At 42.3% G+C, this 27906-nt stretch overlaps 3 protein-coding genes across 6 annotated transcripts in view; 2 read left to right on the top strand and 1 right to left on the bottom strand.

Annotated features, from left to right (window-relative positions):
* Mtrf1 (mitochondrial translation release factor 1) overlaps positions 1-18286 on the top strand; it is a 32964-nt gene extending 14678 nt beyond the window's left edge. The window contains exons 8-10 of one of the 3 annotated variants that reach the window (XM_052732655.1): positions 1012-1148; positions 4111-4209; positions 18174-18286. In XM_052732655.1, coding sequence (XP_052588615.1) covers positions 1012-1148; positions 4111-4209; positions 18174-18263 — 326 coding nt within the window. In that variant the 3' untranslated portion in view covers positions 18264-18286. Of the gene's footprint in view, positions 1-1011; positions 1149-4110; positions 4210-13672; positions 16960-18173 lie in introns of those variants that run through there. The other 2 variants (XM_052732654.1, XM_052732653.1) reach the window with 2 other exon arrangements.
* On the bottom strand, positions 4216-11893 carry LOC128107126 (40S ribosomal protein S27-like). 2 transcript variants are annotated; one of them, XR_008216972.1, is made up of 2 exons: positions 8615-11893; positions 4216-4994 (listed from the first exon to the last, which is right to left on the bottom strand). XR_008216972.1 is itself a non-coding variant. In XM_052732656.1 (1 exon), exon 1 carries the CDS (start codon positions 9431-9433, stop codon positions 9272-9274), a length of 162 nt encoding a protein of 53 aa, XP_052588616.1. In that variant the 5' UTR covers positions 9434-11893; the 3' UTR covers positions 5096-9271. The 2 variants fall into 2 exon arrangements, 1 of the variants encoding a protein (XP_052588616.1); XM_052732656.1 differs by lacking the exon at positions 4216-4994 and having other exon boundaries at positions 5096-11893.
* A 38-nt stretch (positions 18287-18324) lies between the features above and the next one.
* On the top strand, positions 18325-22816 carry LOC128107124 (kelch repeat and BTB domain-containing protein 7). The gene has a single exon (XM_052732652.1). The coding sequence runs from the start codon at positions 18606-18608 to the stop codon at positions 20682-20684; it is 2079 nt and encodes a 692-aa protein (XP_052588612.1). The 5' UTR covers positions 18325-18605; the 3' UTR covers positions 20685-22816.
* The last annotated feature ends 5090 nt before the right edge of the window (positions 22817-27906 follow it).

Raw genomic sequence — 27906 nt, 5'->3', positions numbered from 1 at the left:
GTTCTCAGCACCTCCATCAGGGGTCTCACATCTGCCACATCTGTTTTTGTTGGGGGCAGAGAGTGCAGTGGTGGTAGCTACACTCAGGAGTGAACCCCAGGCTTCACCCGCACCTGGCAAATGCCCTGTCATTGAGCTACGTCCCCAGATTGCATAAAGGTGTGTTTTCCACATCAGCCCTCTTTCTGTGCGTCTGTGATTGAACGAGGAAAGGCCAAGTGCTTCCTGGATAGGACAGGGTGGACAGCAGTCCCTGGAGGATGGCAGAAGTTTACTTGTGGAAGAGCAAACAAGGAGAGGAAATGCTCAGAGAAGAAAAGTAAACACGGTGCCTGCTGCCTCAGCGCTCTCATCTGCAGATCTCAGTCACACCTTTTAGCACACCCTGTGATCCCGGTACTCTGTAAACACAGGGCTGATGTCTGCTCACCAGCTTAAGGCTGCCTGGACTTCAGGGAGACCTTGTTTTTTTTAAAAAAAGGCAGGTATCGCGTGATATACATCTTTACTCCCAGCACTTAGTTGGGAGGCAGAGGCAGGCGGATCTCTGTGAGTTCAAGGCCAGCTTGGTCTACAGAGCCAGGGCTATACACAGAGAAACTGTCTTTAAAAAACAAACAAAAACAAAAAACCCAAAACCACAAACAAACAAGATTACATAGTGAGTACCTGTCTTGAAAACAGAAAAGAAATAAGAAAAAGGTGAAATATGTCATTTAGATATCAGAATCTAAGCAGGCCCATACAGTTATTACCAACAATTTCCAAAGTGTGCTAAATCTAAACTGTTGTTTACCTTTCGTCATATTTCCTGATTGACCTTTCCCCTTACAGTGTTCCTCAGCCAGGTGTGGTGGTCCACACCTTTATTCCAGAACTCCTGAGGTAGAGCCGGGGCTGCTCAGTGAGACCCTGTCACCAATAACAATCAATAAGATGTTCCTCGTTTCCGCTTTATTTGACCTGTGGGAAGGACAAGTGATACTTTACCTGATTCCTGTTGTTTTTCAGGACTGGTAGTAGAGTGCCAGCAAGAACGATCACAGCTAAAAAACAAAGAAATAGCTTTGCGTGTGTTGAGAGCTAGACTCTACCAACGGAGAGCTGAGAGAGTCAAGTGTCAGCAGCAGAGCGCTAGAAAACTGCAGGTAAGACCCGGTAACAGCTGCAACACTGTAGCAAAGTCATCTCACGGGAAAAATGCACTGTGTGTCCTGACGTGAATGGACGGGTCTTAGAATGTGGGGAAGTGTGCTTGTTTGTAAATGAGGAAGAGCTTAAATCCTCTAAATGTAGCCTGAGGTGTTGGGATTGCATTTAGTCATGGCCAGTTTTCTTTCCAAAGGAGTAAATGAATGAAGTATTTCCTAATGGTGTTTATGTTGTAATTGTCTTAAAAGGAAATTGGTGGCTGGGCCGTGGTGGCACAGGGCTTTAATCTCAGTGCTTGGGAGGCAGAGACAGGTGGATCTCTGAGTTCCAGGACAGCCAGGGCTGTTACACAAAGAAACTGTCTTGAAAAACAGAAATAAAAACAAACAAACAAAAAAAGAAAATTGGTGTTTGTTTTTTGAGACAGGGTTTTTCTATGTAGCCTTGGCTGCCCTAGAACTAGCTCTCTAGACCAGGCTGTCCTCAAAATCAAAGAGATCCACCTGCCTCTGCCTCCCAAGTGCTGAACTTAAAGGCGTGCACCACCATTGCCCTGCGGAAATTGATTTTAAGACACAATAATTCTCTGGAAAGATTAGAAGATTTTAAGATACTTAAAGGCCTGTTTTTTTTGGTTTTGTTTTTTATTAGAACTTTGTATAAATCAAACATAAATGGTACTTCAAGAAACAAGGAAGGAAGATTACTGCTGGAGTCTGGGGATAAATAAAAGGAAGATTGACTTTTCATTTCATGCCCTTTGATACTTCTTGAATTTTGTTTAATATATATTTAAAGTATTAAATATACTTTGCAAAGCTGGGCATGGTGGCATATGTCTTTAATCCCAGCACTCAGGAGACCAAGGCAGGAGGATTCTATAGTCTACTTAGTGACACCCTATTTCAAAAAAATGTTACATACAGAATGTGTTACGTATAAATGTAAGTTATATATTACAAATATGTAACTCAGTATGTTCTAAGCAATAAATTCCACTGCTTTAAGTAAACAAAGTATAAATTAAAAACAGTAAAGTTCCTCTTTGAGAGAGGCTAGAAGGAAAAGTAGAACTCAGAAAGAAGTATGCATAGGATTGGGTATGTAGATCAGTGGTAGAGCAATCACCTAATGTGCAGGGGCCTAGCTTTGACCTCAGTACTGCAGGAAGGAAGAAGTTTAAAAGAAAGAGAGAGAGGAAGAGAGAAGGCAGGCGGAAAGAAATGTGCTTTGATGTGTTATTTACATATAGACATGCTACAATAAATCAAACTTGGAAGACTTCTGTGGCCTTTCAGGAAAATGAATTGCATGAATAATCATTCTGCTCATCGTGATATATCATGATATGACCCTTTCCTTGTTTGTCTGTCTGGCTTTCTTTGCCCACGTTCCAGCTTGTAGCAGAAGTGAAAGGAGAGACAGTGTATTAGGTCTCGTTTGAGTGGCCAGAAAGAACTCTCCACTACCTTGTGTACCCATGAGCTGTTTTAGTAGCAATTTCTACTGTTTAGAACTTTTTCTTCAACCATACAGTGGTCATATGCAGTGCCCAGTGCTCAATCCTGGTCCCTCATCACCCAGGAAGTTATGCAGATGTGTCACCCCCAGCCTCCCACCTCCACTCCCCAGGATTCTGATCTAACTGATCTAGACTGGAGTCCTAGTATTTGTTTTCCAAACCCAGCTTGGCAGAAGGAACAGCTGAGGGACTGTTTCAGAACACACAGTCCCTGGTTCTGTATGTTTATGAGTGAGTGTAGAAATCTAACTTTTCAAAAATCTCCTGATGAGAAGTTTCATTTCATATTGTTTGCCTCAGGCTTGAAGAAAATGAGTCAGTATTTGGGAGGCTGAGGCAAGAAGATTGCCAGTTCCAGATCAGCCTGTGCTGTACAGTGAGAGTCTGTCTGAAGAAAGGACAAGAGAGCTGGGGCAGTGGGAGAGAATGAAGGAAAGATACAGAAATGTGCTTCTTTAATCTTAAGAAGTGAAAGCAATTGATAGTGCTGTGGAGCAGCACAGGAGCAGACTGAGCATACAGGGAACCATTGCCTGGGGTGATCTGTGGAGATGCCAAGCTGTAAATTTAAGGAGTCAGGGAACATATTCCAGTTTCTGGGTGGGGTAGGAGGGGAGTGGTAGGGAAGGGCATCCCTTAACATGATGAGCTAGACAACACTGAATACGACATGATATAACAAGTGGCATTGGAAAGGTTCACGTGATTCTCAGAAATAATGTTGGGAAGCCTGTCCATGTTAAGAGGTATCTTGAATGCTGAGTTCAAGTGTGTGCTCTTAGCAGACAAAAAGGATCCACAGGGGGCTGGAGAGATGGCTCAGCGGTTAAGAGCACTGGCTGTTCTTCCAGAGGACCCAGGATCAATTCCCAGCACCCACATGGCAGCTTACAACTGTCTGTAACTCCAGTTGTAGGGTACCCGACACCCTCATACAGATATACATACATGCAGGCAAAACACCAATGCACTGAGGTAAAAATTAAAACAAAAAAATAGCTGGGGTCTTTTTCTGGGTAAGCATGCATTCTCCCACTCAGCTGCTTCCCCAGCCCCAAACCCACAGTCTTAAGATTTTCTTCTGTCTGTTCTATGAATATAGGGTTTTTTTTTTTTTCTTTTTTTCTTTCTTTTTTTTTTTTTTTTTTTTTGGTTTTTCGAGACAGGGTTTCTCTGTGTAGCTTTGCGCCTGTCCTGGAACTCACTTGGTAGCCCAGGCTGGCCTCGAACTCACAGAGATCCGCCTGGCTCTGCCTCCCGAGTGCTGGGATTAAAGGCGTGCGCCACCACCGCCCGGCCGAATATAGGGGTTTTTAGTAAATACTTAAGCCCTTCAAACAGGAAAGTCATGTATAAGGAATTTATTAAGATTTAATAAATACTGTAATTTTTAATTCTAAAATTAAAACTATGAATTTCTTTTTGTCACGGGACAGGTGGGAACAAGAGCACAGTCAGAGAGAATCCGGACATATAATTTCACCCAGGACAGAGTCACTGACCACAGGATAGCGTTTGAAGTTCGGGACATTAAGGTAATATTGCTGACTGTGCTTTATGTACTTTGCTTTGTTAGGAAGTATAATCAGGCTGGAGGCATGGCTCACTGGCTAAGAGCACATTCGCAGGATTCATGTGGAAGGTGAGAACCAACTCATGCAAATTATCCTTTGATCACTCATGCACAGTGACACACATACACGAAAAACAAAGAACCATAATAAATTCTAAATCCTTTGTTATGCCATCACATTGTATTATTATAAAACAGATATACACATTTACATTATTATTAGTAATTGCCACAAAGTTAGCAGCTTAAAACAAAACCTTTTGTTATGAAGTTTTTGTGATGCTACAAGTTGAACCCAGGGTCCCACACATGCTGGATAAATGCTCCACCACTTGGTGAGACCCCCACCCTGTCAGATTTCTGTAGGTCAGAAGTCCAGGCACAGCTGAGCTGTTCTCTGCTTGGAGTCTCACAAGGCTGGAACAAAGGCAGTGTGGCTATCTACTCACTTTTCTGAACTTCTTCCTCTTCCATTGTCCCAAGCTGCAGGACTGGCATGCTTCTGCTCACAGCCACACGTAAACTGCTTATAGCCCTTAATGTTGCTGTAAGTTGCTTCCCAAGTGGCTCCCTCCAAACACCCTCTGCTCATTTTTAATCCTTTCTTACAGGAATGGGCAGGCCTTTTTACGGGTACATCTGATGAGGTGAAACCCACTAGGGTGACATTGTCTTTTATTATCTCAAGGTTACCTTATTGATTACCTGGTCACAGAAGTACTATTTCTTTATTGTCACAGGTTCCATCTGTAAGAGAGAATTATATATGGTAAATACACTAGGAACACCACAGAGTTAGACCTACTACAGTGTGTGTGTGTGTGTGTGTGTGTGTGTGTGTGTGTGTGTGTGTGTGTATTGGTTGATTTTTTTTTATTTGCTCTTATTTTGACACCAGTCTCACTATGTAGCCCTGGCTGGCCTAGAACTCACTATGTAGACCAAGCTAAGCCTCAAACAGATCCATCTGCCTCTGCCTCCAGGTGCTGGGAATAAAGGCATGCACCGTCACACCCAACTAATACATATTCTTTTGATGTAGGAGGTATAGCCAAGATGTTGGAGAAAACATCCTGTCAACATTTCTTGAGCGCCATTAGCTAAAATCCTTCTAGCTAGGACTACTAACATTAATGCATTAATAAAGAAGTATAGTAATTCTTTTCCTGTGCTGCCACTGAAGCAAAAATGAACCAGTTTCCATAAAGGACTATGTGAAAAAGCCAAGACCCTTTTCCCTGGTTCATGGGGTACCTAGCTTATTAATCCTGATCTGTCCACTTTGTACCTGTCTGAGTTAGGGTTTCTATTGCTGTGAAGAGACACCAAGACCATGGCAACTGTTATGAGGAAAACATTTAACTGAGGTGGCAGCTTACAGTGTCAGAGGTTCTGTCCATTATCATCATGGTGGGGCATGGCAGCGTGCAGGCAGACATGGTGCTGGAGAGGTAGCTAAGAGTCCTACATCTTACAAGCAACAGAAAGTGGTCTGGGACACTGGGCGTGGCTTGAGCATAGATGAGACCTCAAAGCCCACCCCCACAGTGACACACTTCCTCCAACAAGGCCATACCTATTGCAACAAAGCCATACCTCCTAATAGTGTCATTCCCTATGAGCTTGTGGGAACCAATTACATTCAAACTACCACAGTCCCCAAAACTAAATTGCTGTGGGATGGTCTGTATGTCAAGTGTGTTGCTGATTGGTCAATAAATAAATCACTGATTGGCCAGTGGCCAGGCAGGAAGTATAGGTGGGACAAGGAGGAGAATAAAGCTGGGAAGTGGAAGGCTGAGTCAGAGAGACACTGCCAGCTGCCACGATGACAAACAGTATGTGAAGATGCTGGTAAGCCACGAGCCACGTGGCAAGGTATAGATTAATGGAAATGGATTAATTTAAGCTGTAAGAACAGTTAGCAAAGAAGCCTGGTATGGCCATACAGTTTGTAAGCAATATAAGTCTCTGTGTTTACTTGGTTGGGTCTGAGCGGCTGTGGGACTGGCGGGTGATAGAGATTTGTCCTGACTGTGGGCCAGGCAGGAAAACTCTAGCTACACTAAATTCTTGATTTTACTAGAGAGACATCTGTTTTTGATATTTTAGAGTTTGTGTATCTTAGGCCTCTTCCTCTGTTATCTTGTAGCACACAGCTATCTCGCATATGACCATGGAATGAGAAAAAGTTTTGACTGTTGTTGTTTGTTTTAGATAGGGTCTCACTCTGTAGCCCAGGCTGGCCTTAGACTTCTGATTCCTTGAATTACAAGAGTGAGACACCATACCTGGTAGAGGGAGAGAATGCTAACTTCTCTTTCCTTAGATGAAAGACATAATATAATATAAAAGTGAACATATTTGACAATATGTTCAATTATGCCAAACTTTTTTAGTTGTTTTTTTAGTACTTAGGAGGCTGTGGGAAGAGAATCACAGTTAATTTTGAGGCCAGCTTGATAGCAAGGCCTTTCTCAAAACCAAAAAGTGAAAACCACACTGCCACCAGGTCAGAAGGAAAGATAGCAAGTAGACTAACAGGGGTGAGGAACTTAGAAATGATATAGAAGAGGCTGGAAAAGGCGGAAGGACCTTGGCTGCAGGGCAGCAGCTGGTGGACAGAGTAGAAAGGGTAGAAAGGAGGAGACAGAGCATCTAGGGACTCTTCTGCCCAGCTTTCCACCCCTTTCAAGAACTCAGGCTTCTTCTGACTCCATCCTCAGAACTCGTGATGGAGCAGCTGTGCCTGGGCATGATCATGACCCCGACAATAATTGATTTGTTTGGCTCAGGCACCTAAACAAGCCCCAGCCACCAGTGAGTGCCTCCCAGGAATTCTAAACTAGGGATAAAGAGAGCTGTGCTCTCTTCTTGGTGGCTAAACCTGAAATATAAAAAGCTTAGAAGAGGTCAAAAGGCACATTTCCCAGCTTTGCAAGTAGAAGATGGAGGCAAGACTACAAATGAGAAGAATGTATCCTAATGACGTAAATGCCCACATTCATTTATTGTAGGCCCGGTCTCAGTCCAGGGAAGCAGCAGCAAGCCCAGGTGCTCCAGTTCCTGGGTTCTGTGAGAACACCTGGTAATCTTAGTGTTCCTTTGTAGGTGGCTCTTCTGCAGACAGTATCTCACTGTACAGACCAGGCTAGGCTTGGAGTTCCTGATCTCCTGCCTCTGCCTCTTGAGTAGTTGGAATTAAGTTTGTCACCACACTCAACTCAATTTTATGGAAATTTATTTATGTAACAGTCTAACATGGAATATTTAGTTCTTAACGTTCTGTAGATTAATACCAATCTTATCTCCTACTTTGTATTTCAGTCAGTTTGAATGTTGCCCTTGCCCTGAGCTCTAGCTGTACTTCATTTCTTTGTCTCTCTTCATTTGAAATGCCTGCTGCTTGGGGAAGACCTATTTATTTTAAAGAGTAATTGAAACGTCTCCTTCCTAATCAGTCCTTTCCAGCTGCCTTCCTGTTCAATTAACAGGTCCTTTGAGTCTCTTCCTGCCTAGGTATTGGCCATTTAGCTCTTTATTAAACCAATCAAAAGGTACCTTGACAAAGACCCATCTTCACAGTGTAAACAAATATTCCACAACATTTCCCCCTTTTCGCCTAAATTAAAAGGAGAGGTTTTAACTCAAACATAGTAAAACTATATACAATAAGAACAATTATCAGCCGGGTGGTGGTGGTGCACACCTTTAATCCCAGCACTCGGGAGGCAGAGGCAGGCGGATCTCTGTGAGTTCGAGGCCAGCCTGGGCTATAGAGTGAGTTCCAGGAAAGGTGCAAAGCTACACCGAGAAACCCTGTCTCGAAAAACAAACAAACAAAAAGGAACAATTATCAGGTAAGAATTACATTTACAATGTCCAGTCCATTTGTATTTCACATATTGGGAGAAAATACTCTAATATCTATTCTATCTTGATGAATCTAAAGTTTTATACCTAAACCATTGTTATCATAACTTATATTAGCATCCTAAAAATATCTTTGTAGACTTCAAAACATTTTCTTAGATAAACAACTTATGTTTTTATGTCTTTTAACTCTATACACTTTACACCTCTTTTGTGAGTTTCTTTTCTGAATTTGGTAACAAGGAAAACTGTAACTATAACTATCTAGTCTTCAACCCTATCAAAGACCGGAGAAGGATATAATATTACCTGAGTAAGCAGGAAGTACAGAGCAAGCAACTTCCAAAACTATAGAAATGCCAGAAACATCTGGCTGTCAGGACAGTCATCCAAGGTTCTTCTGCAGTGTTGGGGCATCCATCTTTGGAAGCCTACAGGCCTAGAATATCTGAGAGACTTCACAGTCAAGAAGGAATGTTGAAGGACTGTCCTACCTTGTCTTGGCAAAGTTCAGCAGTCAATTTCTTTTGTGTTCTCTTGTCCAATTTAGACAGCAGCTGTTAGCAGTCAAGGCAAGGGCAGTTTCTTGCCCAAACGGCTAGCTTTGCCACATTGAGAGCAAACTCCAAATGGAGGTTCTTTGATGCGCATCATCCTTTTTTGAAGTAAATTGGTGCTGTCAGGAGCAGACGTATCTTACTGTCATGAAAAGCCTTATGTTATTATAACATTTTAAATTTAATATATACTAATAAAAATATAAATTAATAAATCTTATAACATTTTAAATGCCATATTCTGTAGTCCTCTGAAGTGTTTAAAGACCATCTATTTAAAATATATTTGTTTGACCTTAAAAACATACCTGCTGGGCGGTGGTGGTGCAAGCCTTTATTCCCAGCACTCAGGAGGCAGAGGCAGGTGGATCTCTGTGAGTTCGAGGCCAGCCAGGTCTACAAAGCGAGTTCTAGGAAAGTCGCAAAGCTGCACAGAAAAACTTGGTCTCATAAAAAACAAAACAAAACAAACAAAAAAACCTAACATGACTACAAGTTTGATTTATTATAGATGACTACTAACCTGTATTTTTTTTTAATATATCCAAAATGTGTTTATTGGGATGGTTCCCACTCATCTTGAATCAGGTGTTTTCAGTGATGCTTCCTCCTGAAGGAGCATCCTTCTGTCAGCCATGCTTTTCCAAAACCTGTAGGCTGATGGAGGACAGTGGAGCAGCCAACACACAAGACTACCAATTGTGCATGGCTAAAGACTGTGGTGATTTTATAGCATCCTGGGCATTTCACATCCATGAAGTAGGAATTGGGGCTCTGTACCAGATGCTTTTTCTTATGTTTCCTCTTTTCCTCTTCTGGAGAGTATGGGAGACCAGCCCCCACACTTATTTACCCCAGGAACTCTTGAGGATTGAGGGATAAGAGACTTAGTTAGAAATAGAGAATGGAGAGAAACAGAGAGAAAACACAGGATAGACTCGAGTGGGCCTGGATCCTTATCCACCGGCCCAGAACTTTATTCCAAAGGTCTATTTATAACAATGCCAAGGGGTGGAGCAAAAGACCTCCCCCTTGGCTAGTTAGACCCTTACAAACACCTGGTACCCAGGCCCGTGGTCCAATCAACCCCCAATGCAGTCCTGCTGGGTACAGCCACTAGGAAACCTAGTTGGCTCCAACAGGAGAGGGATGAAGGAGATCCTTTGCAAGAGGCATGTTCTCAAAGGGAGTATAACAAAAAGAAACTTAAATTTGTATCAATATATAAAAATACCTTAAGAGTAGGAACATATATAGAGTATGTTCTAAACACCAGAAAGGCTAACCTGTATTTCTTAATTATACATTACTTTTTTAAATGAGCTGTAATACCTTAAAAAAGAGTAGAAACATATATATAGTATAACAAAAAGAAACTTAAATTTGTATCAATATATAAAAATACTTTAAGAGTAGAAATATAGAGAGTGTGTTCTAACAATAATAACCTTAAATTTGTATCAATATATAAAAATCTATACCAATGTAAAATATTTGAGACTAATAATTACTTTTTAACTTTAAAAGTAGATTCAATATTCTACCCTTTTCCATATCATTTCTTTACTATATCCCCCCTTTTTCCCTTCAGAAAGAGATCCCTGATTCTAATCTCCTTCATTCAGTTTTCTCCCTGACCATGACCAACAACAACTTGCAACCAACCCCCTTCCCAAATGATGATAAACATCCATAATCCATTGAATGACCAAAAACACCACCTGTTGGGAATGTGGGCATCATGTTCTCTAGACTGCTTCCTGTTGTCTGTGAGTGACAGCATCTCTAGGGGACCCTGGGAAAACCGGGACAATGGTAAGATTCTGGGAGAGCTAGCTCTATTGTTTTTATTTAGTGTCTGTGTGATGGGAAAGTGCAGAGCTTGTCTGAAGTCCTGGCTGGAGTAGTGCATCAGGCTGGACCATCTCGGCTTGCAGCTTTGAAGTTGTTCTGGATACAGATTTTTGAGGAAACTGCAATAGAGGCATTTTGAGAGGCTGGATCACCTGGGCTACTTGTTTTCATTGGTTTTGGGTCCTATTTTCTGAAAACACACAACATTTTAGAGATAACATATATATCTGCATTAACCAAACAGGGAATGTGGGGTGTACATATGTGGGCCATATGAAAGAATGGCATGTAATAATAAGTCATGAGGACTGTGTAGCCAACAAGATTTATCATGTCTCATCCAGTCTCAGGGATGTTCCCATGTTGAGGGATCAGCTTATGCACTTGTCTTCTAGTCTTTTTTGGTTTTTCTTTCATGTCTGCAGCCAAGATCCTCAGGAGGTCTCCTTCAATCAAATCTTGTCTCTATTAATTTTAAAGTAATCCATTTCTTTTTGTTTCCCAAAAACCTCTCCCTCAATGCAACATATTTTGTGACTTCCATTCTGAAGTTAAGGCATTCTTAAAATACATAGGTTGGTTTAACTTAGCATTTTTCATAATCCAGTGTCTCTCAGCAGCTATTGTTTTTGTTTATTAGCATTTAAAAAATGCAGAATCAACAAGGCACCATATAGGATCCAGATGCCATGTGTATTTCCCATCCTTATGTGGCTTTTTTAAAATATTACTTTAATCTCTCTTTAAAGACTTTATTTTTAAATTATTTTTTATGACTGCCTATACCCTTTTCTTTCTTTTGCATCTAAGCACATTTTAAAGCATTTGTATATTTTTAGAGGTTTTTTTGTGTCTGCACTTGGCTTTTTGCTCATCTGTAGTATTCCTTGTGAGCCAAACTTTAAACTGCTAGGCTACTGCCCTGTGGCTCTGAAGGCTGGTTCCACCCCCTTCTGTTCCCTGAGAGCCTCACCTCATGCCGGTGGGTACAGTCCTGGAGCTGCATTTACCCGCTCTAGCTCTGGGAATTTGTTGTGTCTGCCTGTGGCAGGTGTTTGTACCCAGTATGCTGCTCAGGTGCTCAGCTGCACAGCAGAGCCTCATAAAAGAGCTGTGCCTCTGTATGCCTATCCTACCTGTGGTTGCCAGGAAGCTGCATACTCTGTGTTCAAAAAAAATTTTTTTAAGCTTTCTCAGGCCTTATGTGGATATATGTGGCCAGACATTGGGTACCATTTACAGTCGGACTTTTCTTTGGCTCGCCAGCTTACAACAACATGTAGACTTATTAATTATGAAAGCTTAGCCTAAGCTTAGACTTTTTTCTTTTTCTTTCTTTCTTTCTTTTTTTTTTTTTTTTTTTTTTTTTTTGGTTTTTCGAGACAGGGTTTCTCTGTGTAGCTTTAGAGCCTGTCCTAAAACTCGCTGTGTTGACCAGGCTGGCCTCAAACTCACAGAGATCCACCTGCCTCTGCCTCCTGAGTGCTGGGATTAAAGGTGCACACCACCACCGCCCAGCAACTTAGGCTTTTTTTCTAACTAGTTCTTATAACTAAATTAACCTGTTTCTATTAATCTATGTTCTGTCAAAAGGCTTGGTTAACTTTCCTCTGTTCCATATGTCCAACCTGTTCCATCTCCCCTGGTGTCTTCCTCAGCCTAGATTGATCCCTCTGACTTCCTCTCTCTCTGCCCAGAAGTCCCGCCTATTCTCTTCCTGCCTGGATATTGGCCATTTAGATCTTTATTAAACCAGTCAGAAGGTACCGTAACAAAGACATAGCTTCACAATGTAAACAAATATCCCACAACAGGGAGACGCTTTCTCAGAGCCACATAGGGAGTATTTGGCAGGGAGCAGTGCACACTAATGCAGCCACAGATTCTGGAAGGCCTGCCATTGTGGAAATAGTATAATATGAATGAAAAGGGTTAGTTTTCAGAACAAGAATATGACTTTTTTTTTTTTTTTTTTTTTTTTTTACGATGAGCACACTCTTTTTAACTAGTAGAAGGATCACAGGGAATGTTTCCTCTCAAAGACAGTGTGCTAACGGAGGCTGGTGTCATAAAAACTCAGCAAAGGGTCTTTAAAGACAGGCAGTTTGTCAGTTTCAAAAGCTCATTCAGCTTTCTTTGTCTATCTCTAGAGTCACTGGAAAGATTGGAGTCACAGAATATTGATTTCAAAGTAAAATGCTAACTTAAGCAATTAAAGGAAGTAGAATTCTATTTGTTCTTTTAGATCCACTTTTTACTTAAGACAAAAAAAGCACTGAACCTGGGATTCTCCATCTATTAGCAGTCTATTCAGCGTTGTTGCTGTGTAAAGACTATAAAGAAATAGACGATACCTTTCTTTATTTTTGATTATCAGGTGTGTCTGCCAGCTTTCCATCAATGTAACGGTTACCTGAGAAAACCAACTTAAAAATAGAAGAGATGATTTTAGCTCACAGTTTTAGAGGTTTCAGTTCATGTGTCTTAGTTACTGTTCGATCGCTGTGAAGAGACACCATGATGAAGGCAACTTTAGAAAAGCATTTAGTTGTGGGCGTCCTTACAGTTCCCAAGGAGAAGCCCATGACCACAGTAGTGGGGAGCATGGCAGCAGGCAGGCATTAGCTAAGAGCTTACTTCTTACCTGAGAGGTGGAAGCAAAGAGTGAGAGACTGGGCCTGGCTTAGGCGTTTGAAACCTCAAAGCCCATCCCTAGTGACACGCCTCCTCCACCAAGGCCACACCTCCTAGTCTCAACCAGCCCCCAACTGGGAACCAAACATTCAAATGTGCAAGCCTGTGGGGGCTGTTGTCACTCATAGTACCACACCAGGACTCCCTGGCCCCTTGTTTGGGCCTGTGACAGCACACAGTCAGTACATCGAGGCAGGAGCAGGAGGCAGAGGAAGCCATTCGCCTCATGTCCTAGACGTAAAACGGAGAGAACAGATTGGCATCCTTCATTTCCATTCAGGGCACACCTTCCGTTAGGCCCACCTCTTTTAACTTTTTACCACTTTCCAATAGCAACAGGCTGAGGGCCTAGCATTTACCATATGGGCCTTTGGGAAACACCCGAGATTCACACTATATCATCAGATTTCATAATAACTCCATCTTTTTTTTTTTTTTTTTAATCAGGAATTTTTACGTGGTGAGAAATGTCTGGATCAGCTAATTCAGAGACTGCTTCAATCAGCAGATGAAGAAGCCATAGCTGAATTTTTGGATGAAAGCCTTAAATCAGTGAAATAAATGCGGCTTATTATTTATTATTAAATAAATAGCCGGGCGGTGGTGGCGCACGCCTTTAATCCCAGCACTCGGGAGGCAGAGCCAGGCGGATCTCTGTGAGTTCGAGGCCAGCCTGGACTACCAAGTGAGTTCCAGGAAAGGCGCAAAGCTACACAAAGAAACCCTGTCTCAAAAAACAAAAAACAAAACAAAACAAAAAAAATAAATAAATGAAAGAGACTTTGATCAAGAAACAGGTGTGGGAATCTTAATGAATAGTCATAAAGTATAGATATACATACAGAGTTTTTATAGAAGTCATTTTAATGAATGAAAGTCACATTTTGGGGGGTTTTGTTTTCTGATTTTTATCTTTTCAAGACAGGGTTTCTCTGTGTAGTTTTGGAACCTGTCCTGGAACTCACTCTGTATACTAGGCTGGCCTTGAACTCAGAGAGATCTGCCTGCCTCTGCCTTCCAAGTGCTTGGGCTAAAGGCCTGCGCCACTGCTGTGCCTGCATCAGGAGACCCCCAAGCAAGACCACCTCAGAGCCGATATCTGATGCAAAACACACGGGTTGGTCTATGTCCAACACTCCGACACAGCGGGTGGAGGAGGACGGCCCTGAGCTGTCAGAGTGAGGAGTTTTTAAAGGCAAAAACTGCAAGCAGGATGGTACAAGCCTTTGCATGAGATGATTTGGGTGAGGGTGTGTAATCTTTGAATTTACTGGTTGGGGGTTACAGTTATCATTTTTGGGCAGGCCTGGACAGGTCCCAGGCTTTGTCCTTGAAGCTGCCATGGGGGCTGGCTGGCCTCGAACGTTCACATTGACCCACACACTTAGCTCTAAGTTGGTGAGGGGTCCCAGACAGTAAACAACTGGCTGAACCTTGAGCAGTCAGAGTACGTGCAGAAAGGGAGCTACTGCAAGGACTATGTCTTTTGTTCGTGGCCCTCCCAGAAACTGCTTGCTCAAGTCTCAGGAAACTGAAATTGAGGCCTGATCTCTGAGAGAAGACTGAGCAGCCTGTCATGGCGTAGACTTGGTCCTTTCACTACCGCCGCCCGGCACGTGATGTAAGCCTTTTAAAAACCATAAGCATTTTTCTTCCAAGTAAGGAGATTATAGGTGTGAGTCACCAGGCCTAGCTTATATAGAGTTACAGTCTTTAAAAACTACACAACAGGTCCAAGAGAAATTAGTATCGACTAAATACGTGAAACAGAAGGGATGCTTGCAGGCAGGTCCCGTCCAAGGCACTCTTCAACGAGGGGAGGGTGGCCTTATTTAAACCCTCATGGCAGTTAATGACTAAAAGGCAACGGAGAATCATCTTGAATATGAAAATGAACACTCTATAGAGGCGATCTGAATATCAGAGTGAAAACAGTCGAGATGAGCCAGGCTGTAGACACGGCAGCCTGGTGGTGCCGCTGACACTGAGTTGTTGGGAACAGGAGTGGAGTGGGTGTCAGATGGAGTTGGAGGAGGGGGTGTGGTGACTCACGTGTACACGGCACAGAAGCCTGAGTTCTGAGATGAGCAGGTACTGTGCTTTTTATGCAGCCTTTTAATGAAGTATATATATCCTGTCCCCTGCCTTAAAGGCCAAACAAGTAAGACATGCTATACATTAGAGTGCTTAGAATAAAAACTAGGAAAAGGAGTTGCAGAAAGCTGAGTCCAATGTGTAGAAGGAAGGGAGCCTAGGGAAGCCAATCAGGAACAAAATCATAGTGGAAGACAAAAGGGTCTGTCCCAGGAAAGACATCAGGAAGAGAGAAGGAATGAAGTCAACCAGCATGGAAATAGTGAAAATAAGAGACATTGGACCTCCTCAGGAGGGCCTTGGGTTGATCCTGCTGTTGAAAACATTCATGAACAGAAATGGATAAGGATTCTGTTATAGGTGATTATGTCAATTACAAGAAAATGTGAAGAATTGAAACTGAGGAAACGTGATAAGGAACGTGCTAGTGATAAAGTTGGGGCAGGAATGAAAGGATGCCATGTTAAGTGCCGTGTTGGCATTCTGCTACTTTGTTTTGCAAAATCCTAGTCTGCCGATCATTGAGAATCACCTCGGGATGCAGAGGACCACATTTGCAGCGATCATCTGTATGAGCTACAACAATGCTGATTTCTGAACTTCTAGTTAAAGAGAGCCTTGCTTTATGACTGAACTATGCTCCTGATGATTTCCTAGAAAAGAGTTTCACAACTGTTGTGGAATATTCCTTTACACTGTGTAAAGATGTGTCACTGTGATTGATTTAAAAAGCTAAATGGCCCATAGCTAGGCAGGAGGTATACATATGACTTCTGGGGACAGAGAGCTCTGGGAAGAAAAAAGGCAGCCTCTCCAGCCAAAGACAGAAGAAGTAGGATGGGCAGTACAGAGAGGAGGTAACAAGCATGTGGAAGAACGTGGATTAAAAATTATGGGTCAATTTAGGTTATAAGAACTAGTTAGAGCTGGGTGGTGGTGGCGCATGCCTTTAATCCCAGCACTTGGGAGGCAGAGGCAGGCCTGGTCTACAGAGTGAGTTCCAGGACAGCCAGGACTACACAGAGAAACCCTGACTTGGGAAAAAAAAAAGAAAGAAAGAACTAGTTAGAAACAAGCCTAAGTTAAGGCCAAGCTTTCATAATTAATAAGAAGTCTCCATGTCATTATTTGGGAGCTGGCTGGTGGGACAGAAAAAGACTCGTTACACACAACCTTGTTTAGTGCTAACAATTATGAGGAAACTCCTTACATTTGATATAATTTATTGTGCATGGAAAGCTCAAATATGAATATAGTTCATTGAGTTTGCCAGTTGCAGACACCTGTGCAAACACCTGCTCAAACAGAAGAAAACATTTTCCCCAACTCCCAAAGTTTCCTCATATTTCTTTCCAATCTAGCTATCCACCAGCTCTCCACCCTTCATCCAAGACTGGCAGCTGTCATGACTGTTGTTCACGGAAGTTTATTTTCACTGGGCTGGGAGTCCACCATTTGGATGGACAAGTCTTTATCTGCCTTCTTTTACTCTGTAAAAAATTTGAGATTTGCCAGGCAGTGGTGGTGCACATCTTTAATCCTAGTATGTGGGAGGCAGAGGCAGGAGATCTCTGAGTTCCAGGCCAGCATGGTCTACAGAGTGAGCTCCAGGACAGACAGGGCTACACAGTGAAACCATGTCTCAAAAAAAAAAAAAAAAAAAAAAAAATTAAAATTAAAAAAAAATTTAAAAATTGAGGCTTGTCTACATTATTTTAAACATTAAAAGACATTTCTTTTTTGATTTCTGAGTCGTGTTACACTGTATAAATATACTATTTATTCTGTTGATGATTGTTGGATTGTTTGCAGATTGCAGCTACTCTGGGTACAGTTATTATGAAAAGTTCTAACACAATTCTTTTTGTAGATGTTCCCATTTCCCTCGGGCCTAGCAGTGAAATTACCCGATGTTCAAAAGAAACTACCAAAGAGTTTTCTAGTGTAATAATCACTGTTGTATGATATTTTGTTTGTGTTCTGACAAATAAAGCTTGCCTGGCCATCAGAGGGCCAAGCTAGCCACTAGTTAACCATAGAGGCCAGGCAGTGGCGGCACACACCTTTAATTCCAGCACTTGGGAGGAGGAAGCAGGAAGATCAGGAGTTCAAGGCCACCCTGGGTTACATTACTAAGACTGAACCAATCTAAAAGAGAAACAGTCAGTGGTGGTGGCTCACACCTTTGATCCCTTGGGTTCACTACAAGGGATCCCTTTGATCACTTAGGATCTCATGCCTTTGATTCCAGCACATGGGAGGATCAATGCCTTTAATCCCAGCTCTAGGGAGGTGAAGACAGGAATATAAGGCGGGTGGAGACAGGCTCTCATGGCCCATTCAGTCTGAGGAGTCGTAGAGACAGGATCTCACCCATATGATCTGACTCCAGGTTTTTATTGTTAAGACTAATTAGGATCGTGCTTCAAGTCATAGCCGTTTCCATTTGTATTATTAGTATGTAAGATTCCAGTGGCATATATCCTCACCAATATTTAGCATTGTTTCCTCTTTTAATTTTAGATATTCCAGTGAGTGTGTGGTGAACCCTTATTGTGAATTGATTTGCATTCACCAGATGATAGATGGCATGGGCAATTTTGCAATTTTGCAAGCCTTTTTATTTTGTTTATTTAGGTTTTTGGTGGTTGTTGTTTCCCCCAACCCCCAGACAGGATTTCTCTGTGTAACAGCCCTAGCTATCCTGAAACTGACTATGTAGACCATGCTGGCCTCAAATTTACAGAGATCCGCCTGCCTCAGCCTCCTGAGTGAGGGATTAAAAGCGTGGGTCACTAGGCAAGGCTAAAACCTTTAGCAGCAAATTCAGGATACTGTTTTCCACCTGTGACAGGATTCAACAACAGAAAACACCCAAACTACAACTCCCAACATGCAAAGCCGCTGCTTCGACCCGTCTGTTTTGGCCCGCCAGCCTCGATGATCCCGTCATGCATCGAGGCGCGCGAAAGGCAACCTGGGAAGAGTAGTTCGTCCGGGCACCTACCGGTATCGCCAGCGCGGCAGAAGCTGTTCTCGCGGCTGGAGCCCGGGGTCGTGTAAGGGTGAGCGGAGAGGAGAAAGGGCGCGAAGGGAAACGGTGAGTCAGGCGCGGGCTACGCGATAAAGGGAGGCGGCGCCGCGGCGAAGGCCGGGTGGAGTCATTGCGGCCGCGAGCGTAGTCTGTTCTGGGACGCCTCTGCGTCGGCGTCGGCGAGGGAGGCGTGAAGAGGAGCCGGGCGTCTGCAGCCGTTCTCGCCCTCGGCGCCCCGCCGCCATCTCCACCATGCAGTCCCGGGAAGACGCCCCGCGCTCTCGCCGCCTCGCCAGTCCCCGCGGCGGGAGGCGGCCCAAGAGGATCTCCAAGCCCTCGGTGTCGGCCTTCTTCACGGGCCCGGAGGAGTTAAAGGACACGGCCCATTCCGCAGCCCTCCTGGCCCAGCTCAAGTCTTTCTACGACGCGCGGCTGCTGTGTGATGTGACCATCGAGGTGGTGACGCCCGGCAGCGGGCCTGGCACGGGGCGCCTCTTCTCGTGCAACCGCAACGTGCTGGCGGCGGCGTGCCCCTACTTCAAGAGCATGTTCACGGGCGGCATGTACGAGAGCCAGCAGGCCAGCGTGACCATTCACGATGTGGATGCCGAGTCCTTCGAGGTCTTGGTCGACTACTGCTACACCGGTCGCGTGTCCCTCAGCGAGGCCAACGTGCAGCGCCTGTACGCGGCCTCAGATATGCTCCAGCTGGAGTACGTGCGCGAAGCGTGTGCTTCCTTCCTGGCTCGGCGCCTTGACCTGACCAACTGCACTGCCATCCTCAAGTTTGCAGATGCCTTTGACCATCACAAGCTGCGCTCCCAGGCCCAGTCCTTTATCGCTCACAACTTCAAGCAGCTCAGCAGGATGGGTTCCATTCGGGAGGAGACGCTGGCAGATCTGACCCTGGCGCAGCTGCTGGCCGTCCTGCGTCTGGATAGTCTGGATGTGGAGAGTGAGAAGACAGTGTGCCATGTGGCCGTGCAGTGGCTCGAGGCTGCTCCCAAAGAGCGGGGCCCCAGCGCTGCAGAAGTCTTCAAGTGTGTTCGTTGGGCACACTTCCCCGCTGAAGATCAGGACTACCTGGGAGGGCTACTGACCAAGCCTATTGTGAAGAAGTACTGCCTGGACATTATTGAAGGGGCCCTCCTGCAGCTGCGTTTTGGTGATCGGTTGTACAAGTCAGTGGTATCCAAGCCAAATAGCAGCCACAGCAGCAGCAGCAGCGGCAGCAGCAATAGTAGCAGTAGCTCTGTTGTATCTGTAGCAGAAAATCCACCCCAAAGGTTGGGCATGTGTGCCAAAGAGATGGTAATCTTTTTCGGACACCCCAGAGATCCTTTTCTCTGCTATGACCCTTATTCAGGAGATATTTACACAATGCCATCTCCTTTGACCAGCTTGGCGCACACTAAGACCATTACCTCCTCAGCTGTTTGTGTCTCTCCAGACCATGACATCTATCTCGCTGCCCAGCCCAGGAAAGACCTATGGGTGTATAAACCAGCCCAAAATAGTTGGCATCAACTGGCAGACCGCTTGCTGTGTCGGGAGGGCATGGATGTGGCATACCTGAATGGCTACATCTACATTTTGGGTGGGCGAGACCCGATTACTGGAGTTAAATTGAAGGAAGTGGAATGTTACAGTGTTCAGAGGAACCAGTGGGCATTGGTGGCACCTGTACCCCATTCCTTTTATTCCTTTGAACTAATAGTGGTTCAGAACTATCTTTACGCTGTCAACAGTAAGCGCATGCTCTGCTATGATCCTAGCCATAATATGTGGCTGAATTGTGCATCTCTTAAACGAAGTGACTTTCAGGAAGCCTGTGTCTTCAAAGATGAAATCTATTGTATTTGTGACATCCCAGTCATGAAGGTCTACAACCCAGCTAGAGGAGAATGGAGGCGGATTAGTAATATTCCATTGGACTCAGAAACCCACAACTACCAGATCGTCAATCATGACCAAAAGTTGCTGCTCATCACTTCTACGACCCCACAGTGGAAAAAGAACCGTGTGACAGTATATGAATATGACACTAGGGAAGACCAATGGATTAATATTGGTACCATGTTAGGCCTTTTGCAGTTTGACTCTGGCTTTATTTGCTTGTGTGCTCGAGTTTATCCTTCCTGTCTTGAACCTGGGCAGAGCTTCATTACTGAGGAAGATGATGCAAGGAGTGAGTCTAGCACCGAGTGGGACTTAGATGGATTCAGTGAACTGGACTCCGAGTCAGGAAGTTCAAGTTCGTTTTCTGACGATGAAGTCTGGGTTCAGGTTGCACCTCAGCGCAATGCACCAGATCAGCAGGGTTCTTTGTAAATATTTTGAGACAGTAAGATGTTTCTACTGTATGGAATGTATCTTAAAGTGATGTCCCTTTTCCTGAAAAAGACAAAGTTGATTAGGACTGGAGATTTGGTTTAGAAAGGGTAGCAATTTGAAATATTAATACAATATACAACATTTATACATTTTGACCTGAAATCTACTTATTTCGATAATTTACTGTGGTGAAAGTCCATGATTAAAATATGCATAGTGAGCTGTTTAATGGATTTTGTTGCTGTTAATTAGTATGTTTATATTTTGATTTTCCTAATTTAGTTAAATTTTGCCTGGTGGTTCAAGATCTTAACTTGAAATTTATTACTAGGAAAACTAGACTGAGAATTTTTGGATTTTGAAGGCGTTTAAGTAAATTTTTAGTATCCTCAGCTATAGTTGTTAAAATTTAGTATGCTCTCCTTTCTGCAAAGAAAGAAATACTAAGGTTACTAAATAGTGATTTCATGTTGATAATGTGTTCAGTGGGCTTACACAGTCACAGAAAATTTTAAAAATCAGGATTCCACTGTTTTCATAGAATTTCAGTTTTTACTTTAAAATATTTCCTACCTAGTAGTGTCGTCAATTTAAGCACCCTTCTAAACCAAAAAATGAACAAGGTAACTTGCTTTATAAAGTCACAGTTTTGATCTGTACTTGTTAAATGCTTTGTTGACTCAGAGGAACAATCCTTTTCTTCACTGGACATGATTAAATAATGTAAATTTTTCTTCATTGGTCATGCACTGTCTTAAAAAGTTTGTTTGCTTCCCTAAAATATTTTGGCTATATAGTTTTAGTATTCATCTTAGAGGTTTTATCAGCAGAAAGTGATTTATTCTTTAATGTTTGTGAAGTAATATTGGTTTTGAAAATATGTATAAGCTAAAAGGCAGTATTTTATTGAGATCAGTAGTTAAACACTATAACTTTATCAACTCAAGTTAAGTGCCAGCAAAGAACTTTAAAACTTCAAGCTGTGTACAGAACTGTTTTGTGTAATATTGAAATATTGTCCATTTTTTAAGTTACTGTAAATGTTCTTGATTTTCAGCTTGAAGATATTTTTGTATTAAAAGTTAAGAGTTTAAGAACTTAAGTGGATGGTGGGTGGCATTTGGGGCCAGTAGTTAAAGTGTATTTCTTTAATTTTTTTCCCTAAACAGTGGTATACATGGCCATTTTATTATGGTGTCTGTATCTAGTTTGTATTTCTCTGTGAGCTGTACTGCAGTTTCTGTTTCAGTTACCATATGTAAGGGAAAGTCCAGAAATAGTAAACCACATAAAACTGGCATTGTTACATTATAGGTGCTTACCTTTTGAAGGCTTATTAATACATATGGTTGTCATAATACATATACATGACAAATGGTGTACGTGTACAAATGTTTTATGCTATATAAAGTTTTCTATACTCTTTTAGAATTATATTCCTGAATATTCAGTAACATACAAATTTCGCTTTGTTCTCTAGTGACAAAATGCTAATGGTTCTTACACTCTGGGTAGAGGACAAGAAGAATCTGGTCCAGGATGGGGAAGTGATTTTTTTTTTTGAATGAAAAATAAAATGGCAAAACAAAACAAAAGGCCACAGATAATGTACTAGTCATCATTTTGATTGTGTGAAGAGTCTGTAAAACACTCAGCTCAACAGTATTTCTGTGGAAGTGAGCTTCCTGACTCTTCAAAGTGTAGTTAGGCATTAGTGGCCTAAGTCTACATTCTGCTCCATGTGTATCGCGAATGTTCTAAGAACTACTCTTTACTTAGAAAGCTGTTTTTCCCTGTGTGGGGCCAACTTTTTCTTCCCCAGCAACTTCTGTTGATAGCTTTTGATTTGTAAGGTGGAAACTTGGTAATACGTATCTCAACCAGATTATTCATCTGCACAATTAAGATCTGCAATTGATGTATAGAAGGCAGATTCTCAAATTCGTCATTCTCAACTCTTGAGTTAAGGCTTAGGCTAAAAATTAGTAATATCTTGACTTACAGTCACATTTTCTTGGGAAGGATTTTGATTTTGTGAAACATTTGTGAATTAGGGAATAGATGCTATTATTTTATAGATAAATGATTTGTATGTTGCTAGTTACAAATAAAGCTGGTTTTAAACCGCAGGCCTCCTGGCTTTATGCTTTATTTAGTTGTCTGTTAAGTGTATAAAATCATTGCTTGTTCAATGACACAGCTAGCTTTTTAAGTGGAAGCTAGGGATGGTGGTAGGGCAGGTCTTACCCCAGCACTAGGAAGGCTAAGGCAGGAGGATTGCAAGTTTCCCATCACAGTAAGACCCTGTTTCAACCAAAAATGGGACAAAATAAAAAGTTATTGGTGTTTTCAAAATAATAGAAGGCTGAATGTTGTGTGATGTTTTGTGTTCTGACAAATAAAGCTCCTTTAATCCCAGTGTGTGGGAGGAGGAAGCAGGAAAATCAGGAGTTCAAGGCCATCCTGGGCTACACAAGATTGAACCAGTCTAAACGAGAAACAGAGCTGGTGGCTCACACCTTTGATCCCAGCATTTGGGAGACTCATGCCTTTAATCCCAACACGAGGGAGGTAGAGACAGGAGTATAAGGCAGGTGGAGACAGGATCTTGGCGCCTATTTGGTCTGAGGATTCATAAAGGTAAGAAATTCTGGTGTCTGGCTGCTCTGCTCTATTTAGTTACCTTCTATCTCATCTGGTTGGACAGCTTTCCCCCCCTATTTTGGACTTAAGTTGTATTTGAGACTATGTATGATAAGAGCTTTTGGGTCATTCACTAGGGAATTGCATATGTTTATCTTTTCACAATTTCAAGAGTATACTGACACCTACTTCTGGTGACATTCTACCTCTACAAAAAAGAGTTAGCATTTTCTACAGGACACACAGCTCAAATATTTGAGTAAAATGCATCATGATGTTATTCATAAAACATAATAAAGGAATAAAACCTTTAATTTCTGACAAAAGAAAAAATGATACGCAACCTCAGAACAAAGACAAACTTGACATCTGAAATTCTGATTTAGTTATCAAATATAAATGACTTGAAGAATTCAAATGAGCTAATATATATAAAGGCTTTGAGGTGTAAGCACTTTATAAATGTAAGAGATAGGATTATTGTCCAAGAAGGCCATGTATGCATTAGATCTTAAAGCAGAATACATGATTCAGGTGTTTCATATTGCTGAGGCTGTGACTGTATATTGTCACTTTGTGTTACTTAAATAGTAAAAGTTTCCATAATAATCAGGAAAACAAGTCGTTGGAAAAGGACACTTAATCAAAATTTATCTGTGTAAGATAACAGTAAAAAACTAGTTTGCTATGTATTGCTCATTAAACCAGGAGTCAGCGGTTTGCCTACTGTCGTTCTTATTTGAGACTGGCTCTCTCCGTGTAGCCCTGGCTGTCTGAAACTCACTGTGTAAGCAGCTGCTCTGGAACCCCAGAGCTCTGCCCTCCTCTCCAGAGTACTGGGATATATAAAGGCGTGTCCCACCACACCCAGCTCTAGTACCAGTTTGTATTGAGATGAATGAAGAAAACACAAAACAATGATTTGTAAAACTAAAATTGTTTAAATTAGTTTTTAAATTTTCAATGTCTAGGGCTGGAGAGATGGCTCAGAGGTTAAGAGCACCGGCTGCTGTTCCAGAGGTCCTGAGTTCAATTCCCAGCAACCACATAGTGGCTCACAACCATCTAGGATGAGATCTGGTGCCCTCTTCTGGCGTGTAGGCATACATGCCAGAACTCTTCATACATAATAAATAAACAAATAAATAAAAAAAGAGAGGAAAAAAAAAAACACCTTAAAAATTTTTTTTCGATGTCTAGTTTTTCTCATCCCTAAAAAGGTTAAAGAAAATTGACTAATTTTTTGAATTCTTAAGTCTGATAACAAACAGACCTCTGATTTGAATTTGAATTCCTAGGATTTCTTGCAAACTGATGGTATGTTATCTTTGTCCTCAAATCAGATTTCTTTTCCAGTGATAGCATGAACTTGCCTTGCATACTCAAGGCTCAGGGTTGGATCCTCAACACCACCAAGAAAAGGAAGAACAAAGAAAAAACATTTAAAAATCTGCTTCCTATATCTGTTCAAAAATTCAGTCTCTCTTTATCTTTGCAACTTAAAAAAATTTTTATTGAATTTATTTGTGTTGTGTATAGGGCTTGTGTGTGTGTGTGTGTGTTGTAGTAAGCACCTGGGGGTCAGAATGTGGCTTTGGGGAGTTGGTTTTCTCCTTCTACCATGGGGGGCTGGAGGATCAAACAGCCATCAGGCTTGGTAGCAAATGCTTTACCCTCGAGCCATGTGTCCAGCCCACTGCAACTGATTTTGAAAGACTGTTAGGACTCGTTGCACACCTGTTATTTCAGGGAGGAAAGGCACTCTTGAACTCATTCTCTCCATGTCTGGGATATATTTTCTCCTGCTCTGAAGTAACCACTCTCCAAGGTAATTTTAGATAGAAACACCACATCTTAATCAAGGATGTTCTTTTGGACACAACTGTGTATTAATTCTGGAGAAAACAACAAATAGGATGGCTATCACAGCCTGATTTAGGGTTTCAGTTGCTTTGAAAAACAAGACAGAGCCATGCTTTCTCTCCTGTTGGAAAAGAATTAGGGTCCAGGTGTGCTTGTATGGGCAGGAATTCTGTAGTTGTTTAAACAAGAAATTTCTTACCAGGTATGGTAGCATTTAATCAGCACTCAGAAGGCACATGCAGTCAGATGTCTGTGAATTTGAAGTCAACCTGGTCTATATAACAAGTTCCAGGGCAGCTGAGGTTACGTAGAGACAACCTGTCTCTAAAAAAAGGAAAGAAAGAAACTTCTCATATAAAAGTCTATTGTTATTTGGATACTAATCTACAAAGTCACCCAAAAGATTTTCAGTTTTCCTTCTCAATCCTTAGGTTGGTAAGTGGTTCTATGTGGCTCAAGAATGTTCATATCCTGGTCATCAGGAAAAAAGGGAATGGAATAGGAATGCATAAATTGTTCCTATAAGACATGCACATACTACTTTTGGTCACATAACATTGGCCATATCTAAATGGTATGGTTATCCATAGCTGTGAGGAAGCCTGGGAGAGGTAGTCTTTATTCTCTGAGTCAATTTGTACTTAGTTCAAACTCAGAGGTAAAATTCTGAGGACTAGTATTGAAAGATGAGTGCTGGGGATCCCTTTCTGTATGCTGTGAATGTGTTGCTCTGATTGATTGATAAATAAAACACTGATTGGTCAGTAGCCAGGCAGGAAGTATAGTGTAGGTGGGATAAGCAGAGAGGAGAATTCTGGGAAGTGGAAGACTGAGTCAGTCTCGGATGCTGCCGCCATGAGAAGTAAGATGTGAAGGCAGAACTGGGAAAAGGTACCAAGTCATGTGGCTAAACATAAATAAGAATTATGGGTTAATTTAAGTGTAAGATCTAGCTAGCAAGGAGCCTGAGCCATTAGGCCAAACAGTTTTAATTAATATAAGCATCTGTATGTTTATTTGGGTCTGAGAGGCTGCAAGCCGGGTGGGACCAGGAAAACTTTTGGCTACAGATAAGTAACAAGCTGCGCAGTGGTGGTGCATGCCTTTAATCCTAGCACTTGGAATGCAGAGGCAGGTGGATCTCTGTGAGTTCAAGGCCAGCCTGGTCTACGAGGTGAGTTCTAGGATAGCCAGAGCTGTTAAACAGAGAAATCCTGTCTTGAAAAAAAAAGAAGAAAGAAGGAAAAATATAAGTAACAATGTAACAAATCATCAGTCAGAATAGACTTACCAGAAGAGCATTTCAGACAATTCTAAGACTCCTAAGACCCACATTCCACCATCTCTCAGACTTCAGAGGAGAGAGCAGATTTTCTCTCTCTAGCAATAAGAAGCATCCTGGCTGCCTAGTACTTTTTTTTTTTCTCGAGACAGGGTTTCTCTGTGTAGTTTTGCACCTTTCCTGGAACTCGCTTTGTAGACCAGGCTGGCCTCAAACTCATAGAGATCCACCTGCTTCTGCCTCCCGAGTGCTGGGATTAAAGGCGTGCACCATCATTGCCGGGCTGCTGCCTAGTACTTTTAATAGTTAATTCTGATCACTCATAATGGATAAAGATAAGAAATGATAAGGGAGATGATAGATGAGAGATAACAATGAAGTTCCATCATTCCTTGCCCTAGAAGGTTGTGCAGAAACAGTAAAGTTCCAGAGGTAGGTTCAGAAGATCTGTGTAGCAACTTCCTAATTGAAATATTCCATCAGTGTGGTCGATATATTGTGCACCCCAATAAACTTATCTAGGGGTCAGAGAACAGAACAGCCACTATATTAAACATAGGTTTAGGCGGTGATAGCACACACCTTTAATCTTAGCATTTAGGAGGTAGAGATCTGTCTGGATCTCTGTGATTTCAAAGCCGCACTGGAAACAGCCAGGCGTGGTGACACATGCCTTTAATCCCAGGAAGTGATGGCAGGAAGCAGAAAGGTATATAAGGTGTGAGGACCTCCTGGCTAGAGCCTTTTTTAAGCTTTTAGCTTTCAGCAGCAGTTCAGCTGAGATCCATTCGGATGAGGACACAGAGGCTTCCAGATTGAGAAAACAAGATCAGCTGAGGAATTGGCAAGGTGAGGTTGGCTGTGGCTTGTTCTATTTCTCTGATCTTTCAGCGTTCACCCCAATACCTGGCTCTGGGTTTGTTTTTATTAATAAGACCTTTTAAGATTTGTGCTACACATCAGAGAAGCTGAATTTGGCTGGGCAGTGGTGGCACATGCCTTTAATCCCCGCACTGGAGAGGTAGAGGCTGGCAGATTTCTGTGAGTTCAAGGCCAGCCTGGTCTACAGAGCAAGTTCCAGGAAAGGCTCCAAAGCTACACAGAGAAACCCTGTCTCAAAAAAAAAACCAAAACCAAAACCCAAACAAAACAAACAAAAAAAGATTTGGGAATCTGGAGGCTTGAAAAATAACCCAGTGGCTAAACACTTGCTGCTCTTGCAAAGGACATGGGTTCAGTTCCCAGTGTGCAACCATTTGTAACTCCAGTTCCAGGTTATCTGATGCCTTCCTCAGTCACCAGGTATGCATGTGGTACACAGATATACATAACACTCATCCATAAAAAAATGAAAAACTCAGAAAGTTCCCAGATGGAGAGATGGCTCAGTAGTTAAGAATGTTGGCTGCTCTTGCAGAGGACCTTGATTCA

This window comes from Peromyscus californicus, unplaced genomic scaffold (assembly GCF_007827085.1).
Source record: "Peromyscus californicus insignis strain IS unplaced genomic scaffold, ASM782708v3 Scaffold_12__1_contigs__length_115047231, whole genome shotgun sequence".
In the NCBI taxonomy this organism is placed as follows: domain Eukaryota; kingdom Metazoa; phylum Chordata; class Mammalia; order Rodentia; family Cricetidae; genus Peromyscus; species Peromyscus californicus.
The sequence above is the reverse complement of the archived record's forward strand: the minus strand, read 5'-3'. Positions and strand labels throughout refer to the sequence as shown.

Bases quoted from the DNA above. Each gene is read 5' to 3' on its own strand.
- LOC128107124 (XM_052732652.1), top strand. From the start codon at position 18,606: ATGCAGTCCCGGGAAGACGCCCCGCGCTCTCGCCGCCTCGCCAGTCCC.
- LOC128107126 (XM_052732656.1), bottom strand. From the start codon at position 9,433: ATGGATGTGAAATGCCCAGGATGCTATAAAATCACCACAGTCTTTAGC.